Source organism: Aedes albopictus, chromosome 2, assembly GCF_035046485.1.
Source record: "Aedes albopictus strain Foshan chromosome 2, AalbF5, whole genome shotgun sequence".
NCBI classification, from domain to species: Eukaryota; Metazoa; Arthropoda; class Insecta; order Diptera; family Culicidae; genus Aedes; species Aedes albopictus.
Genome location: NC_085137.1, coordinates 506,073,937 through 506,094,463, shown reverse-complemented (window position 1 = coordinate 506,094,463; position 20,527 = coordinate 506,073,937). Strand labels below are relative to the sequence as shown.

The window sequence follows — 20,527 nt, the reverse complement described above, 5'->3', positions numbered from 1 at the left end:
CCTTCAATGAGTCCTCTCGGGATTGCTTGATTGCTTCTTACCAGGTTTCCTTTGGGAATTCCTGCCAAGATTCTTTCAGGGATTCTTTTAAAAATTTCCTTCGAGAATTCTCCCAAGATTCTTTTATTGATATCTTTAGGAATCTTTCCGAGGTTATTTCACAGATTTCCCAAGGATTTCTCTTTGGATTCCTTCTTAAATTCTTCCTGAGATTCCTTTAGAAATTCTCTGAAGGATTCTTTCAAGGATTACTCCAAGATTTTTTCATGGAATCCTCCTGGATTCTTCTGGGATTTTTGCAGGAATTTCTTCTGAATTCTGTCCCGGATTTTTCCCAGCATATCTCTCGGGATTATAAAAAAAATCAGTCATTATTCCTCCAGAGATTCTACAGGATTTCTCACAGATCCCTCCCAAGATTCTTTCAGGGATTCCTCCAGCATATTGGAAAACAATCTCTTTTTGAGATGGGAATCCATCAGGGATTTCTGCCAGGATTGCTTCACAAATCTTTCTGTTTTTTTTTCGGGATTCCTTCAGGTATTTCTCCTGGGTTTCCATAACGGATTCATTTCGGGATTACTTCAGGAATTCCTCCCAGTATTCTTCCGTTGGGTTCTGCCGGGATTCAATGATTTCCCCTGAGGTGTCTCCCGAGATTCCTTCAATGATTTTTCCAGGGTTTTTTCATGGATTCCTCCTGAATTCAGCGCACACTCCCGAAATTTCTTCGGGAATTCCTCCAGGAATTGCTTCGGAAATTGCTCCAGGAATTTCTCCGGAAATTCCTTCAGGATTTTTTTTGGGGATTTCTCCAGGATTTTCTTCGGGGATTCCTCCAGGAATTTCTTCAAACATTTCTCCATGAATTGCTTCGGGGTTTCTTCCAGGAATGCCTTCGGGAAGTCCTGCAGAAATTCTTGTGGGAGTTCCTCCAGAAATTCTTCTAAAAATTCTTAGGAAGAACCCTTCAGAAATTTATTAGAGAATTCCACCATATTTTTTCCGGGCGTTCCTCAGGAAGTTCTTCCATAAATTTGATCGGAAATTCTATATGAAATATCTCAAGAAATTTCTCTGGATATACATCCAGAAATTCCTCCGATAATACCTCCAGAAAATCCTCTGGGAATTCCTCTAGGATTTTCTCTTGAAATTCACTTCAAATTTCCTCCTGGAATTCCTTCACAAATTATGCCATGTATTCCTCAAGAAAGTCCTCGAGGAATTCACCCAAAAACTCTTCTGGAAACTGTTCCAGATTTTTTTCAGAAATTCTTCAGGGTATTTGTCCTGTAATTCCTCCTGAAATTCCTCCAGAAATTCCTCAGAGAGTTTCTCCAGAAATTCCTACGGGAATTCGTCCAGAAAGTCCATAGGAAATTTCTCCAGAAATTCTTCTGAGATTCCTCCGAGAATTATGGAGAATCCAGACATGCTTCCCCAGTGAAATTTCCTCAAAGAAACCTTAAGAATCTCCTTCAGGGAATCCTATATGATTTCCCTCAATGATGATCCAAGACATTCCCACACATAATCCTAAAGGAATTCTCTCAGGGATCACTCAAGAATTTTCCCTAGAGAATCCTCAAGAAATTCCCACAGAGATTACTCAAAAAATTTGCTCAAGGAATTTCCTCAAAAAATCCTCAAGAAGTTTCTTCAGTGGACCCTCAAGAAATTTTCTCAGAGAATTTATAAGGAATTCCCTAAGGAATTAATCATAAAACTTCGGCAAGGATCCTCAAAAAATGTCTTCAAAAATCCATAAGAAATATCCACATGCATTACTTAACGAATTCTTCAAGTACATCAGAACATCCTCAAGGCTTTCCTTTAGGGACTACTCAAAAAAATTTTGCAGCGGTTACTTAGAAAATTTCATCGGAATTTCTTGAGTAATTTCCTCAGAGAATTCTCAAGGAATCCTCAAAAAATTCCCTCAGTAATGGCTTCTGGAGGAATCATTAAAGGAATATTTGGAGGAACCCTCAAAGGAATTCCTGGAGGACACCCCGAAGCAAATCCTGGAGGAATTCCCGAAGCAAACCCTGGAGGAATTCCCGAAACAAAACCTGGAGGAATTCTCAAAGCAATTCCCGAGGTAATTCTTTGTGGAATTCCTGAAGAAATTCTTGGAGGAATTTCCGAAAAAAAAAATCCTGGAGGAATTTCCAATAAAAATCCTGGAGGAGTCCCCGAATCAATTCCTGGTTGAATCCCCGAAGGAATTTCTGGACGAATTCCCGAGGAAATTCCTGGAAGAATCCCCGAAGAAATTACTGGAGGAATCCTCGAAGAAATTCCTGGAGGAATCCCCGAAGAAATTCCTTGAAAAAACCCCGAAAGAATTTCTGGAGGAATCCCCGACGAAATTTTTGGGAGAGTCCTGAAGCAATTCCTGTGGAATCCCCGCAAAAAATCCTGGAGGAATCCCAAAAGAAATTCCTGGAGGAATCTCCGAAGAATTCCGGCAGGAGTCCCCAAATTAATTCCAGGAGGAAGAGTTTCTGGTGGAATCCCCGAAGAATTTTTTGGGAGTCCCTGAAGCAATTCCTGGTGGAATCTCCGAAGCAGTTCCTGGAGGAATTCCCCGAGGAAATTCCTGGGAGAATCTCCGAATAAATTCCGGCAAGAATCCCCAAAGGAAGGAATTCCTGGAAGAATCTCAGAAAAATTCATCTGAAATTCCTTCTATATTTCTCCCAAAATTACTTCTGGAATTTCTCCGAGAATTCCTTTTGGATTTCCTCCGAACAGTCCTTCTGAAATTCCTCCAACGTTTTTTTTTTAAATTCCTCCGATTACGCCCTCTGGAGTTCTAGTAGTTCGAAGATTAATTTTTTTTGAGAGTTTCTTCATTAATACCTCCGAGAATCCCAATAAAAAATTCATCCAGAAATTCGTCTGGGAACACCTCTAGAAATTAGTCTTGACATTCCTTCGGAAATTCCTATGAGAATTTTTCTACGAATTCCTTTGGGCATTCCTTCAGAAATTCCTCCTGATTTTTTCTGGGAATTCCTCCGGAAATTCCTCCAAGCATTTGTTCTGGAATTTCTCTGTGAATTCCTTCTGGAATCGCTTCGGGAATTCCTTCAGGATTTCCTCCAGAAATTTCTCTACGCATCTGTCCGGGAATTCCTCCGACAATTTCTTAAGGAATACCTCCCATCAATTCCCCCTGGGGGTAAGGAATTTCCCCTGTGAATAAGGAATTCTACTAAGGAGTCAGGAATTCCTCTAGCAATTTCTAGAGGAATTCCATCTGGATTTCCTTCAGAATTCCTTCAGCAATTCTCCAAGGAATTCCCTCTGTGAGAATTTTCGGAAGAATCCCTGGGAGGATTCTCGGAGGAATCCCTGGGACAATTCCCAAAGAAATCAATGGAATCGCTGGGGGAATTCCCGGAGGAATCCTTGAAGGAATTCCCGGATAAATCCCTGGGGAAATTCCCGGAGGAATCCCTGGGGGAATCCTGGGGAAATTCCTTAAGGAATCCCTGGTGGCATTCTCGGTGGAATCGCTGGAGGAACTCCCGCAGGAATCGATGGGGGAATTCCTGGAGGAATCCCTGGGGGAACTCTCGGAGGAATCGCTGGGGGAATCTTTGGAGGAATCTCCAAAGGAATTCTGGAGGAATTATGATATATGTTGTCGTTTTGCTGAAGGAGTTTCCGAAGGGAAACCCTATAGCCGTTTTCGAGAGTTTCTGGATTCCCAAAAGATTTCCCTGATGAAATCCTCCAAATTTCGAAGGAATTTCTTACAAAATCTCAGGAATATTGCTGGAGTAATCCCTGAAAAAAAAAATCGTGTGGAATTTCTGGAGGCATTCCTTGAAAAAACATGTTAGAGCCTAGAATGAATTCTTACTAGAACTCTATTTTTAGGTAACAACTTTCGGCACAAAACTGACACATATGAACAAAAAGGTCAATCCTGTTATAAAATCATTAGTAAGCTACAAGCAAACAAGAATTTATACAAGGAATATCGCTGGCCGAACTGCAGTAGAACAACCATCCAATCTAGAATATTTTCTATCCAAGGCGGGCACTGAAACAAGTGGCTCTCTGCGAAAATTTTTCATCATGTGCAGCATCATTGTTAACGCTCTTTCTTGCGTTTAACAAAGAGGCAGAGACACGGTCACACGGCGCGGGGCAATCCTCCGGAAACATGCTGCAGTTGGGGAGATTTTCACTTTTCCGCAGATTTCAGCTGCTTGTTTTATTTATTTTGTTTATCATCATGACGTTTACCAACACGATTGCGTACACTGAGAGGAAATAACATTTCCATTTCACTGGAAAAAGTCAAGTAACCTTTCGAAAATGAATTTTTCAGTGAGTTTACATGACTTGAGTGAAACCCGCTTGAAAACTGAGTGAAACTCCAAAGAAAAGCAATTGAAAATTTTGCACTATATTGCATCGTCAAATTTATATGGTTTTGAAGTGAATTTTACTGCAGTCGGATGTATGAAAAAAGAAGCGTGAAATTGTCACCCATCACTAACGAACCATGTATGAGTGTGATGATGGCAACATTATCTAATATTTCTGAAGTTTCCTGATCCTCAAGGGAACTATTTGGTGAACCACCAAATTTTTGGAACGCCTTCTGATTAGACCCAAGTTAATTGAATATTTTCCATAATCTAATGCATTCATACTGAAAATTCACTTAAATTTCATATAACTCGGTAATGAAAAATTTCACTAAAATTTTATTGGAATTTTCCAGTGGAAATTTTTCACTAACCAATGATTTAAGTTCAAAAGTTTAGTTAGATGGAAAAAATCTACTTAAGATTTCCAATGGATTTTAAGTGAATTTTTCGCTCAGTATAGTAGGCGCGCAGCCGCACGCAGCCAGTTTTTGTAAACCCGAGATTTATTTTTAGTGCGGATTTTCAGCTAAATTCGATAAAAAGCAGTTGAAAGCTAATAGAAAATAGGTTATTGTTGCCGCTGGCCGCACTGCCTCTTGATGTGTCAAAAGAGGCAATAATGAGTAACGAAGAAGTCCCAAATAGAAAATGTTAGATAACGAGAGCGAGACGTAAAACCCTGCCGAAATGGTCAGGATAGTTGCACGAATTTATTAGATACTATTATTTCTTGCATTGTTTAGTCTAAATTGAATTTATTATTCTAGTTCATGTAAGGGTGAGTGATAATGATAGGAAATTCTTTATATGTGAATTATTTAACTCAAATGAATTATTTATAGCTAGACAAAATGTGCTATGCTAGGACCAACAGTATCAAGAACTCTGTTGCGGTGTTAAAGGCAGAACGTGTGTAAAGGGCGTCACTGAAAGTGTAAGAAAAGTTATAGTGTAAATTCCTATTTTATTGAACTAATAAAAACTATATTTGCAGTTTGAAGCTGCACAAACGCACGAATCGCGTTGATCTGAGGCTGCTAAAAACCCGGTGTAAATTCCCCTTCTGCCCCCGCAACAGTTATATTACCGCTCTCATCTTAAAATTTGATCAACCCAATTTCCAGTGACACTGCCGTAAGTTTATATTCATTTCTTGGAAATTTCGACAGCTCTAGGTTAAGTTTACATACCAATATTTTTGAAAAAAGTTTCATCTAAATCATGTTAATGTTTCTTTGACTTATAATCTTTTGAATGAGACCTTGGGTTTTGAAATCAGACGCAAATTGGTGGAGATATGGGCCTAAACAAATGTCATGTTCTTGAGGGGTGACCCCAAACTTTTGATCGGGAGTGTATGTGTGAGTTCTGAATCTTTCTACTTCCAAAAGAGGTTTATATTGAGGAAAGAAGCGAACCATGTAATACTTAGTGTGAGTATTAAGTTCGCTTACAGGCGACATTCATGTGTCTCCGTAGCTTATAAGATGGTCTAGTGTTTATTTCTTGGTTCAGAAGTCGTACATAGGCTTAATTCCCATCGGAACACGAAAATATTTGCCGAGGATCTCCGCTGATACACACCACTCATTGGTTAATAGTGAAAGTTTTATTTTTGTTAAGACGATTATTTTTCGTTGCTGCATTTCTATATATATATACCCGACTAGATAGACATTACAAAATTATAACAAGCTGTGTTATTTTGTTACCATAAATTTTTATAACAAGGGTTGTTATAAAACATGTACCGTTAGTAGTTAAAATAACAGAAATTCTAACAAAGTTGCCATATGGAAAGAACAAAAATGTGATAACTTTTGTTATGATCATAACAAAAATATTACAAAACTTGTTCCATAAAATATGGTAGAATTTAACAAAATTATAACAAATTGTGTTATAATTCCTTGGCAACCTTTTAGGGTAAAAACTAAATTTTTATACTCATTTTTGGGTAAATATTTTTATGTGTGTTATTCTATTTTTAGAAAAAGTAGGTGACATAAAAAAAAAGTTTCCAGTACGTTATAAAATTTTCGGATCCAAACTGGATTTGAACCAAGACACCTACCATCGGCAGCAATCTGATGCCTCTGCCAATGAGGCCATCACAACACTTGAAGAGGGCGGTGATAAAAGCTTTACTGGTTCTACGTATTACCAGTTTCCTCATTCAAATCCTTGTTTGTCAGACGCACTCAAGCGGGGTAGTATGACGTCACATTGAACTCGTTGACGTATAATAGACTTGATTTGTCGTTAGTGATTTTGTTTTAATCTATCACAATTATATTATATGCAGATATGATAACAGCTAGAGATATAATTCAGTTATATTCCACTTTTTTTTTTTATTTTAAGCAATGAAATGGAATCTATCACATATTGGGTCATCCATTAAGTTTATCGTTACGTTTGAGGAGGCAGGGAGGGTTGAAAATTTCCAATTTTAGCGTGACGTACTTAATAGATGCTCCCTAAGATCGATACAAAATAGTAGAATAAACAAATTCCATGTTATAATGGTTTAGTTCCACTTTTGCTTTCTCCATGTTTAATAACATTCACTACTTGGTGTACTTTTTGGTGAAAATAGAACAGCAGTATTTGTTTTGGTATTTATTGTAATCGATCTAATGTTTTCGCGTGTAAAGATATGTACATCATTTGTGTAAAATTCAACTCAAAAGTATTGAAAGGCATACAAAACGTAGTTTTATGTAATGTAAACATTGTTCGTCCGGTTGAAACTTGCAGCACATGCAATATCCGTCGTTTCAAAAGACTTTGGGTCTTCTTCTTCTTCTTGGCGTACGTCCTCACTGGGACAAAGCCTGCTTCTCAGCTTCTATGAGCACTTCCACAGTTATTAACTGAGAGCTTCCTCTGCCAATGACCATTTTGCATGTGTATATCGTGTGGCAGGCACGAAGATACTCTATGCCCAAGGAAGTCAAGGAAATTTCCTTTACGAAAAGATCCTGGACCGACCGGGAATCGAACCCGTCACCCTCAGCATGGTCATGCTGAATACCCGTGCGTTTACCGCCTCGGCTATATGGGCTTTGGGTATTATCGTTAGATTTGTTCTCTTCGTCTTGAGGGTTTTATCGGCCAAATTGCCTGAAAAATCCCAGTCGACCAGTGAGAGATTTTCGATATCGATCGATATCGATTTGTATTGAATCGATGGCGATCGCTATCGTCAGATAAAGCACTATAAAGGAAATCTGAATCTGGTTGATACACGGAACCGCCAAACTACCCAAAATTGAGTTCTTTTGACGCATTCCCATAGTTCCGCCCAATAAGCCAAATTTGAGTAAATCGATTAAACTCACACTAGGTAAATTGCCTTTACCTCCAGCAAAAAAATATACTTAAGAGTAGGTAAATTCAACCCAAGACCCCCCCTCATTCAACCCAAATTTGAGTATACCTACATTTACTCAAAATTGGCTTATTGGGCTCAAGGACCCCCATTGGGTAGACGCATCTCTGTTTGTTTTTGACAACATCGGTGGGGGAAAGAGGGAAAACAACCTAATTTTGGGTAACTAGTTTATTCGATATACTCAGCTTTGAGTAAAATCGACCCAAAAATTAGGTAGTTTGATTTCTCCGTGTACGGATGCCCACGCAGATATGACGCTTGTTTAAAACAATAAACAAAATGAGAATTTATTTTTTCCAAAGTTGTATTTCTTTGATCTTACTTAGAGTTCATCGATAAAAAAACAACCCATTATCATCATTTCACGTTAGAACTTCATTTGTTTCTACAAAATGAAGTTCACAATCTTCCTATAACTTTCAAACTGTTCGTCCAATCAAGTGAGTGATTGTTTTTGGGATATACAAATGTGTTGGAAATAACATAATGTTGTTGATGGAGCATCGAATAACTTATGAAAATAGCGCATCTTCTTACATATTGAGAGACTCATGAAGTTAAATTCCGAATATCTCGGAAACGGTTACTTTCAGAAAGGTTATTACAGTAGACGTTCGGTCAGTGCAAGCGGTTTAACTGCAATGCTTTTGAACTGCAAGCACCTCCAAATGTCAAAATGGTGCGCCATGTTAGCACAAATGAACAGACGGATGAAGTTCACGTTCATTTAACGTCAGTTGATGGTTTGTTTATACTGTCAGGCGTTCCAGTTATCGAATTTTTGTTCGCTAAGTGAAACGTAAACATGTTGCAGTTATCATCTACTGTATCTTTGACATCCCGACCAGAAGCACCTAACAGGATACTAACAAAATTATAACAACCGTTGTTAGAAATAACATAATTTGATATAATTTTGTTGAAAGGATTCTCATATGTAAATGTCCATAACAAAATTGTAACAAAATTTGTTATTATTTTAGAAACAAAACTAAAACAAAACTTGTATTATTTATTCAAACAGGTATGTAACAAAATTTGTTACATTATGCGTATTAAAATAATTGCCTATAACATAATTTCGTAACAGATTTATTATAATATTTGCTATGATTTTTGTAAAAAAAAAAATTTCAAAATTTGTTAGATTTTTTGTAATGACGCAAAAAAGTTTGATCATTTTTGTAATATTGACCACTAGAGAGAAAAGGTAATATTGCAACATTTGCACCCATTTAGACTCGGCCGAAATTCATTATCATCACAGTCTAATTTCGCACACAACTTCGCAGCGGCTGGCATACAAAAGTTCGGTTGTGCTCATGCAAGGGGCGTCGGATGCACAACAGGTAAACGAAATAAGTTTGATTAGTGTGAAATTTCGCTGGGAAATGATGATTCAATGGATTCTCAAATTATCACAGTAGTCTAAACATTGATGAGAAACCCAATACAAAACGTATAACATAGGTAGCATCAATTTATAACGCAGCGCTAAAATTGTTGTGTTTTAACACCCCCTCCTCTTCCAATACGCTTTTTAGTATGAGAGTCCTAAAGTTTTTGTATTGACCGTATCGCTCGATTGTACTTCCCCCTCTCCCTTGAGCGTTACGTAATTTGTGGATGGCGTCATATTTGTTATGAAAAATATAACAGAACTTGTTATCATTTAGTTTTAATCTGCCAAATTTACAAACAAGTGTTTTGAAGCTATCGTCACAGAGATGCGATATCATTACAGCTAGAAGCTGTAGTTAAAAAAAACTGTTGGGATATCAACATGGCTTGTCGGATGTAAACATTATTATCAAAACAAACTGTAAGCTGGATATATAGCTGGGAATCAAATGCTTCACAGGTATCTGTTTTCTATTTTTTTGGGATTCTTTTGATTGATTGATTTGTCTTTATTAAAGAGAGTTTCAGCCCTTGGCTGGTTCGTCTCTTTGGGATTCTTTTATTGCACTCTAATCCACATCCGGAATAGTTGCTGGATGATGTGCCAATCGAATAAAAATCCAACCATCAAAACAGCTGCTTTTATACAGTTCATTTTGTAATATTGCGGTGCTTTGTAGCGTTCTTTAGTAGAAATTGGAGGGCCAGCGGAAAAAAAGGCTAACAGGAAAGAAAAATCTTCTCTAATGAACTACGCGTAACTTCGAAACTGTGGGAAAGCCGCGTAGAGAAAGTCGTGCAAAAGCGAATCCACTAGGGTATTGGTTCCCTTATTAAGCATGTGGCTCCCATTTTCATCCCACGAAAAACAAAGGATTGAAGCGCTGTTTGTTTTGTTTCTTATTTATGTATTTTTTATTAGAAGTGAGCACCCATGAAAACAAAAAGAACGGAGTCAATCGGTGCCGTAATCGCTTGTTTTCGAATAGGACGAAAATGGGAGCATGAGATTACTGATGGCACACATACCCTATATAGCGAATCTGCGCGAAATCGGTAAACGACAAAACTTTAATAGGGTGACAAAGGGTATTATCGGCAGGTGTGTTCTCTTCGTCATGGGGTGTTTTTGTGGGCCAAATTGCCTGAAATTTGGGCATATAACTCAGCTTGGTTGGGAAGGATTTGAGGCCAACTTTGGGATCAACAGGTTTCAAAAAACCCCCCATGACGAAGAGAACAAAACTGCCAAAAATACGTAAGTTCTCCTATCTCGGTTTCGGGCGAAACTTAGCTAACGTATTCAGCATAACAGTATAAATGTTTTGACGTGAGAGAAGATCGTTTGGTTTCTAGAGTAACTTTTGAGAAGTATGTACAGCTGTGTTCATAAAAATAGCAGTGAAAGCCATTTTCCATACAAAATGGCCAACTTTGACATACTGTAACTTCATTTTCATATGAGCGCTTGAGCTAAAAATTTGACAGCGAACTACAAATATAATAAATATTGTTATAGCAAAATTAGAGAATTTTTGAAGAACGTCAAAAAAAAGTTAAACACTATGTGAAATTGATCAAAATAATAGCAGTGTAAGAAAACTGAAATGTAGCCTTACCTTGAAGAAGCAAGAAATATTTTCGCTCGCTATTCGATCAGTTTCCGCCTTGGTTACAAGTAAATGTATAAAGTTCAAAATTAAAAAAAAGTTTGCTTAATAAAAAAAATCAAAACAAACACTACTATTATTTTGATCAATTTCACTTAGTGTTTAACTTTTTTGCACGTGATTTGAAAATTCTCAGATTTTGCTATTACATTGTAGTTCGCTGTCAAATTTTCAGCTCAATCGCTCATATGAGAATAAAGTTACAGTATGTCAAAGATGGCCATTCGTATGAAAAACGGCTTTCACTGCTATTTTTATGAACACAGCTGTATATGTTTTTGACATGAATGTTCTTGAGAAACTGTAACTCGGAAACCATTCATATTAGATAAAAAGTGTCTGGAAAGGAATGGTAAGGAAACCAATAAGCTTTGTGAAAAAATAAACACCGAAAAAAACATTTTTTACTCATATAAATATTTTAACACAGAAACTCAAATTCTCCAAATACGTTATTCTTTTACAGTGTATAATTTTGAAGGAAACTCGGGTGTTTTGGTGACAAAATGAAACATGGAGCAAACATTAAAAAAAAAGCTTTTTTAATAGTAATTTTGAGGGTTTTTTTTTGAAAAATCGCTTTCGGGCGATAAAAAAAATATGATTTAATGACAGAATATGGTTACACCAAAAATTTCGAACCGCAATGCTGTCAATGAATTATCTTTCTAAAAGTAAGCGTTCCAGAGATATTTGGAAGTTAATTTCAGGATTCTCTCAATATGTAAAAAATGTGCCCTTTTCATAAGTTATTTGTATGCTCCATCAACAGCACTATGTTTTAATTTCAACACATTTTTTTATCCCATCAACTTTCTCTTTGACACTCACTTGATTGGACGAACAGTTTGAAAGGTATAGGAAGATTATGAACTTCATATTGTAGAAACAAATGAAGTATATAATATAATAAATATAAATCGAATGATGGTAATTGGTCGTTTTATCGATAAACTCTAAGGCTGATACAAATTTAATTTTGACTTTTTGTCTCCCCCCCCTTCAAAAGTTTTTGGCTGGATTTTGGATTTTGAGGGGACAAATAAAAAAATATTTACCAAAATATCGAGTCTTTCCAAAAATTCTTTAACAAATCCGATGAGTTTTAAATATTTTTCAGATTAAATGCTTTATTATTTTTATCCCCCCCCCCCCTCGACCAGCCAAAGAGTGGTGGGACAAAAAGTGAAATAAATATTTGTAACAGCCTAAGTAAGAACAAATAAATATGAATTTGGAAAAACTGAATTCTCTGTTCGATAATCAACCATGCGTTTCATTGTTTTAAACAAGCGTCATTTTTTCTGCGTGAGCAAGTTTAAGACAATGCCGCCGACAAAACCCTCATGATGAAGTTAACAAACCAGCTGATAATATAGGGTGTCCCAGAAAGTATGGGCACAACTTTGTATAGCAAAAATACAATCATTTTCTTAACAAACAACATTTTTATATTTTTGTATTTTTATTCAGAGTTTATACATTAAAAAGGGGTTTTTGAATGCAGAATGCAGAAATGAAAAAACATCTTTCAAAACTTCTGCTACTTTTGACTTGAATTTTACACAAATGACCTATCTATACACACGAAAACATGAGATCGATTACAGAAAATACCAAAACAGTAAGAGGAATTAAATAATTATTATCATTATAAAATGCGCTCAATGCTACTATTTTTTCCCAATTTAATCATGGAATTTGTATATTCTGCCTATTTTACTTCGACCTTAGGGAGCATCCATTAACCTTTCAGGACGCGCGCCAGTTCGCTCCTGAAACTGCACCGTATACGACGAGCGAGGTTTTCTAGTGTTGTACTTTTTCCACCAGCGAAAGGTTAAGTACGCAACGCTAAAATTGGAAATTTTCAACCCTCCCTGCCTCCTCCAAACGTGACAATATACTTAATGAATGACCGCTTATGTGATAGATTAAATTTCATTGCTTTAAATAAAATAAAATTTTGAACATAACTAAATTATATCTAAAGTTGTTATCATATCTGCATAGGGGTTGTCCATAAACCACGTGGTCATGAGGGGGGGGGGGTGGGTTCGGCCAATGACCATTTTGTATGGACAAATAAAATTTTTTGTATGGACTAATGACCACGCGGGGGGGGGGGGGGGGTATTGAAAAGTCCCAAAAAAATGACCACGTGGTTTATGGACAGCCCCATATGATATAATTGTGATCGATTAAAACAAAATCTCTAACGACAAATTAAGTCTATTATGTGTCAACGAGCCCAATGTGACGTCATACTACCCCGCTTGTGTACGTCTGACATACAAGGATTTGAATGATGAAACTGGCAATACGTAAAACTAGTAAAGCATCTATCACCACCCTTTTCAAGAGCCGTGATGGGCCTCATTGGTAGAGGTGCCAGATTTCTACCGATGGAAGGTGTCTTGGTTCAAATTCCGTTCGGATCCGAAAATTTTATAACGTTCTGGAAATTATTTTTTTATGTTACTTACTTTTTCTAAAAATAGAATAACACGCTTAAAAATATTTACCCAAAAAATGAGTATAAAAATTAGTTTTTACCCTAACAGGTATCAAAGGAATTATAACACAATTTGTTATAATTTTGTTAAATTCTATCATATTTCATGGAACAAGTTTTGTAATATTTTTGTTATGATCATAACACAAGTTGTTATATTTTTGTTCTTTTCAGTGGGAAATTTGTTAGAATTTTTGTTATTTTAACTACTAACGGTACATGTTTTATAACAACCCTTGTTATAAAAATGTATTGTAACAAAATAACACAGCTTGTAATAATTTTGTAATGTCCATCTAGTCGGGTATCCTACTAAAATTTGAAAACGGTCTGATAAAAAGTTCCGAACCTTTTTTCACGTTGTTTACCCGACTATCTATCGCGTAAGAATATTGGGTTTCTCATTATTGTTTAGACTACTGTGATAATTTAAGAATCCAACGTATCATCCCGACCAGAAGCTCCTAACAAGATTACAACAAAATTATTACAACCGTTGTTAGAAATAACACAATTTGATATAATTTTGTTGTAAGGATTCGTATATGTGAATAACCATAACAAAATTGAAACAAAATTTGTTATTATTTTAATCACAAAACTATAACAAAACTTGTATTATTTATGCAAACAGATATATAACAGCATTTGTTACATTATGGATATTAAAATAATTGCCTATAACAAAATTTCGTAACACATTTATTGTAGTTTTTGCTACATTTTTTGTAACAGAATAATTTCAAAATTTGTGGGGTTTTTTGTATTGACGCGAAATAGTTTGATAATTTTTGTAATATTGATCACTCGAACCAAAAGCCCTAAAACAAAACTTATAGCATTCATTTAGAACGAAACGCTTAAATCGTCATGTTAAAACCCCCTCCTCTTCCATTACGCTTTTTTGTATGAAACTCCTAAAATTTTTGTATGGACCGTAACGCTTGGTTGCACTTTCCCCTCTCCTTTGAGTGACGCGTAATTTGGGAACGGCGTCATTTTGTTAAAAAAAATGTAACAGAACAACTTGTTAACATTTAGTTATAATATACCAAATTCTTTCTAAACCAGCAGTGCTTTAAAGCTACTATCGTTATGCGATGTCATTACAGTTGGAAGGTGTAATAAAAAAAACTGTTGGGATATCACCATGGCTTGTCGGATGTAAACATTATTATCAATACTATCTGTAAGCTGGAATATAGCTGGAAATCAAATACTTCCCAGCTATCTTTTTTCTATTTTTTGGGGTTCCTTTATTGCACTCTAATCCAAAACCGGAGTAGTTCTAGGATGATGTGCCAATCGAATAAGAATCCTCACCAACAAAACAGCTGCTTTCATAGAGTACGTTTGGTACGTTTTGATACTGTTGCAGCGCTTTGTAGGGTTTTAAAGAACATTCTTTCTGCTGGAAGCTAAGGCGAAGAACCTGTTGACGCAACAGCACAGTATTTTCTAGATGATGTTGGGTTAGTTTTGTGGCACAATTTTAATGTCTTGTCTGGTGTGAATACACAACAAGTAAACATTGACAAACTTCCCCTTCATCAGACCATTAGCTTTTCTTTCTTCTCTGTTAACCTTAGTTTTGTTTTCTTACGCGATAGATAGTCGGGTAAACAACATGAAAAAAGGTTTGCAACTTTTAATCAATAGAGTTAAGAAACTATAGAGGACGAATATCGCTACTGCTTCCTTTGTTCTCGTTCGCAAACATGTCGGGTATCTAACTGTCAAACTGCATACTTTTTCGCTTTGACACTTATATCCCGGCCTATCTCCACCAGCAAGAGATGTTGCGGCAGCAACGCCAGCGACATGCTTCCTCTATAGCTTGTTAACTCTATTTTTTAATCAGACCGTTTTTATATTTTGGTAGGATGTCAAAGATACAGTAGACGTTCGATAACTGCAACATGTTAACGTTTCACTTAGCGAACAAAAATCCGATAACTGGAACGCCTGACAGTATAAACAAACCATCAACTGACGTTAAGTGAACGTCTGTTCATTTTGGCTAACATGGCGCACCATTTTGACATTTGGCGGGGCGATAGCTGCAAATTTGTTGCACTTACCAGACTTGCATTTAAAAAGCATTGCAGTTAAACCGCTTGCACTGACCGAACGTCTACTCCTACTGTAATAGCGTTTCTGAAAGTAACCGTTTCCAAGATATTCGGAATTTAACTTTACGAGTCTCTCAATATGTAAGAAAATGTGCTATTTTCATAAGTTATTCGATACTCAATCAACAACATTATGTTATTTCCAGCACATTTGTGTATCCCAAAAACTGCAAACAGTTTGAAAGTTATATATAGGAAGATTGTGAACTTCATTTTGTAGAAACAAATGAAGTTTCTAACGTGAAATGATGATAATGGGTTGTTTTTATCGATAAACTCTAAGTTAGAACAAAGAAATACAACTTTGGGGAATAAGTAAATTCTCAGCTTGTAAATCAATCATGTGTTTTATTGTTTTAAAGAAGCGTCATTTCTGCGTGACAATCCGTATCAACCAGATTCGGATTTCCTTTCTAGTGCTTTATCTAAGGATAACGATCGCCATCGATTCAATACAAATCGATATCGATTGATATCGAACATCTCTCACTGGTTGACCGGGATGTTCAGGCAATTTGGCAGATAAAACCCTCACGACGAAGAGAACCAACCTGTCGATAATACCCAAAGTCTTCCTCAACGACGGATCTTGCATGTGCTGCAATTTGCGACCGGACGAGCAATGTTTCCGTTACATTGAACTACGTTTTGTTTGCCTTGCAATACTTTTGAGTTGAATTTTACACAAATAACGTATCTCTACACGTAATCGTTTTAGATCGATTACAATAAATATCAAAACAGTACTGCCGTTCTAATTTCGCCAAAAAGTATACCAAGTAGTGAATGTAAATGTTAACATGGAGGAAGCAAAACTGGAACTAAATAATTATAACATGGAATTTGTTTATTCTACTATTTTGCTTCAACCTTAGGGAACATCGATTAAGTACGTCACGCTAAAATTGGAAACTTTCAACCCTCCTTGCCATCTCCAAACATGACGATAAACTTAATGGATGACCCCTTATGTGATAGATTCCATTTCATTGCTTAAAAGTTAAAAAAAGTGGAATATAAATTAATTATATCTACAGCTGTTATCATATCTGCTGATGATATAATTGTGATAGATTAAAACAAAATCACTAAACACAAATCAAGTCTATCATACGTCAACGAGTTCAATGTGACGTCATACCACCCTGCTCGTGTGCGTCTGACAAACAAGGACTTGAATGAGGAAACTGGCAAAATGTAGAACCAGTAGAGCTTCTATCACCGCCCTCTTCAAGTGTTGTGATGGCCTCATTAGCAGAGGCGTCAGATTGCTACCGATGGTGGGTGTCTTGGTTCAAATCCCGTTCGGCTCTGAAAATTTTATAATGTTCTGGAAACTTTTTTTATGTTACCTACTTTTTTCTAAAAATAGAATAACACACTTAAAAAATTACCCAAAAAATGAGTATACAAATTAGTTTTTACCCTAAAAGGATGCCAAGGAATTATAACACAATTTGTTATAATTTTGTTAAATTCTACCATATTTCATGGAACAGGTTTTGTAATATTTTTGTTATGATCATAACAAAAGTTATTACATTTTTGTTCTTTTCATATGGGAACTTTGTTAGAATTTTTGTTATTTTAACTACTAACGGTACATGTTTTATAACAACCCTTGTTATAAAAATTTATTGTAACAAAATAACACAGCTTGTTCTATTTTTGTTATGTCCATCTAGTCGGGATCATTTCCCAGCGAAATTTCACACTAATCAAACTTATTTTGTTTACCTGTTGTGCATCCGACGCCCCTGTCATGAACTCAACCGAACTTGTGTACGCCAGCCGCTGCGAAGTCGTGTGCGAAATTCGACTGTGATAATAATGAATTTCGGTCGAGTCTAAATGGGTGCAAATGTCGCAATACAAAACTAAGGTTAACAGAGAAGGAAGAAAAGCTGATGATCTGACGAAGGGGAAATTTGTCAATGTTTACTTGTTTTGTTTCACATCAGACAAGACATTACCATTGTGCCACAAAACTAACCCAACATCCTCGAGAAAATACTGTGCTGTTGCGTCAACAGGTTCTTCGCCACAGCTTCCAGCAGAAATAATGTTCTTTAAAACGCTACAAAGCGCTCTAACAGTTACCAAAACGTACTCTATGAAAGCAGCTGTTTTGTTGTTGATGATTTTTATTCGATTGGCACATCATCCGGGAACTATTCCGGTTTTGGAGCTTACAGTTTGTATTGATAATAATGTTTACATCCGACAAGCCATGGTGATATCCCAACAGTTTTTTTTTTATTACACTTCCAGCTGTAATGATATCGCATAACGATAGTAACTTCAAAGCACTGCTGGTTTGGGAAGAATTTGACTGATTATAACTAAATAATAACAAGTTGTTCTGTTGCATATTTTTAAACAAATATGACGCCGTCCCCAAATTACGCTCAAGGGAGAGGGGAAAGGACAACCGAGCGTTACGGTCCATACAAAAATTTTAGGACTTTCATACAAAAAAGCATAATGGAAGAGGAGGGGGATTTTAACATGACGATTTTAGCGTTGCGTTCTAAATGAATGCTTTAAGTTTTATATTATAGCTTTTGGCTCGAGAGGTCAATATTACAAAAATGATCAAACTATTTCGCGTCAATACAAAAATCCCAACAAATTTTGTAATTATTTTGTTACAAAAAATGTAGCAAATACTACAATAAATGTGTTACGAAACTTTGTTTTAGGCAATTATTTTAATATGCATAATGTAACAAATGCTGTTATATATCTGTTTGAATAAATAATACAAGTTTTGTTTTTAAAATAATAACAAATTTTGTTACAATTTTGTTATGGTTATTCACATATACGAATCCTTACAACAAAATTATATGAAATTGTGTTATTTCTAACAACGGTTGTAATAATTTTGTTATAATCTTGTTAGGAGCTTCTGGTCGGGTATGTCAAAGAGGACAAATATTAGGCTTTTGGAAAAATGAAAATGTTGTGAATACTTTACATCTTTCTGTCAATATTTCAAAAACTGACCATTAACCATTGTGCATTCAAACTTTACATTTCAAATGATTTTATATTTATATTTATTTGCACAGACTAAACAAAAAAGAAAGTCGTGACAAAGATGCAACCAATCATTCTTGTCTTCCCGGATCAGCACTTCCACCTAATTGAATTCCTCATAATGCAAACCCAGGCGCGTGCATCTTATAGAATGAAAACATCCAACACCTCCGCTTAAGTGTCACACCGAGCACGTAACGACCAGCCAGCAAAAATATTCATGATCCTTTCTCCGTGATCTAATGGAGAGGATGGGAGCAAGTAGAACGAACCTATTCACAGCTTTTTCTTCTCATCAAACCTACTCAAGAGAGCTCTGGCGCTTGTTGCATGCACTTTTTGCAGCTTCTTCCGCTGTGAGTGGTCGGTGCAAGCAGCGAGCTCTTCAACTTTTCTGCATCAGGCTAGGATGCAGGTGAAAAACCTGTCAGGAAAAGTTTCCCGTACCTTTTTGTGGGGAAATTGGTATGTATGGCGCCGATGTGGTAAAATGATCTGCTCTTGGACCTACTTACAAATTATACAGATACACTCGATTTTTTTTTTTATTGGCACGAGTGTTTTTTTTTTGCAATATGTAACGCAGTCAATTTCTGAACCATTTCACATGAAATTCTGTTCACCTGTGCTAAGATTGAACATTTTTTCAAGAAGTGCATCCTACTCCCCTTTCCCCAAACCATTTTCTTGTCATCCGTTTCATTTGCACTCTTTTTCTCAACCTCCTATTTTTCTTCCATTCCAGGTCATGAATTGCGATAAACAAGTGCTGCACTCTACCGGTTGAACCTGGCTTGCTACCTGCATAAGGAAGAAGACGACCCGTTCAACGAAACGAAATGCACAGTCACGAAATTGCTGTGGAAGCTCATCATTGTGGTCGGGGTGTTCGAATCCCGCCAACCTCCAACGATAACGGTTGGAACGAATGAGTTTTTTTTCGGGGAGTAGGGTTCGCGATTGTCGAAAGTGATTCCAGTTCGTGAACAAACCTAGGGTTTGGCAAAACAAAAGGCATAAAAGCCTACTTGTATAATCGAGATTAGATCGTGGAACGGTGTCGTAGTTACCATTTTTAGTCGAGTTCTGCAAAGAAAAGCTCAAAGCATAGAAGCATCCGGTTGCTAGGATTAGTAGTGCAAGCCGTAGTTTGTGAGTGCGTTCGTGTGTAAATACAGAGAGATCCAAAGATCCAAGAAGAATTGCTGAGCTTCGCTCTCGGCAGAGGAAGAAAAAAGAGCATCCCCTTCAACGACAGGCACAATGAGCTTCTTCAGTTCACTTCAGCAGTACGTGACAAGTGGCGTGGCCGGGTTGGGGCTGAATCCCCGCCGGTTCTCGTTATCGAGGCAGGAATCCACCGAGGCCACCACCCCGGCTGCCAGTCCCAGTCCGATGATGAGCTCCGCTGGAAGCTCGATCGGCAGCTATGGGGCCATGGGAGGTTCGGGTGGAGTCGGCATGGGATCCGGAGCCACAGGAGGACCAGCTGCACTGGGTACGTGTTTGGATCGGTTTGTATGCGTGTGTACATCTCCATGGAATGATGATGAAAGCTTGAGAATGAAGATATGCTTGATGATTTGTATGTGAAGATGGTGCTTTAGATTGTATTTTATGATGGGTATGTTTCTTCATGGGGAAAAGGAATCAACTATAAATATAAAGAGAATTTCAAAATATGGTTTCGATGAAAGAATGTTGCTAACGAACGAGTCAATGTATATCAGTTGGTAATGAAATATAGCTGAAGCAATTATGTATCTAGCCATACAAGAAGCTGAAATGATTTGATAATTTTGAATGGGCATCTGATTCTTTTTTTCCTACACAATTTTCTCCGAAAAGGTAGATTTGCAAAAAAAAGTAGCCTTTAATGAATGTTCCTCTTCTGGAGCCACCATGGTAAGATATGAAGAATTTTGTAGTTATTCTATTAAAATTGCCAATGAAGATTGTTATTAAAACAGTTT

At 36.7% G+C, this 20,527-nt stretch overlaps 1 protein-coding gene across 1 annotated transcript in view; it reads left to right on the top strand.

The window, feature by feature from the left end:
• Positions 1 to 20,527, top strand: part of LOC109410364 (BAI1-associated protein 3) — a 400,368-nt gene that overhangs the window by 60,018 nt on the left and 319,823 nt on the right. Inside the window, exon 2 of the mRNA XM_062854498.1 lies at positions 19,300 to 20,052. Within this exon, the coding sequence (XP_062710482.1) occupies positions 19,818 to 20,052 (235 nt within the window). The 5' untranslated portion in view covers positions 19,300 to 19,817. The remainder of the gene's footprint in view (positions 1 to 19,299; positions 20,053 to 20,527) is intronic.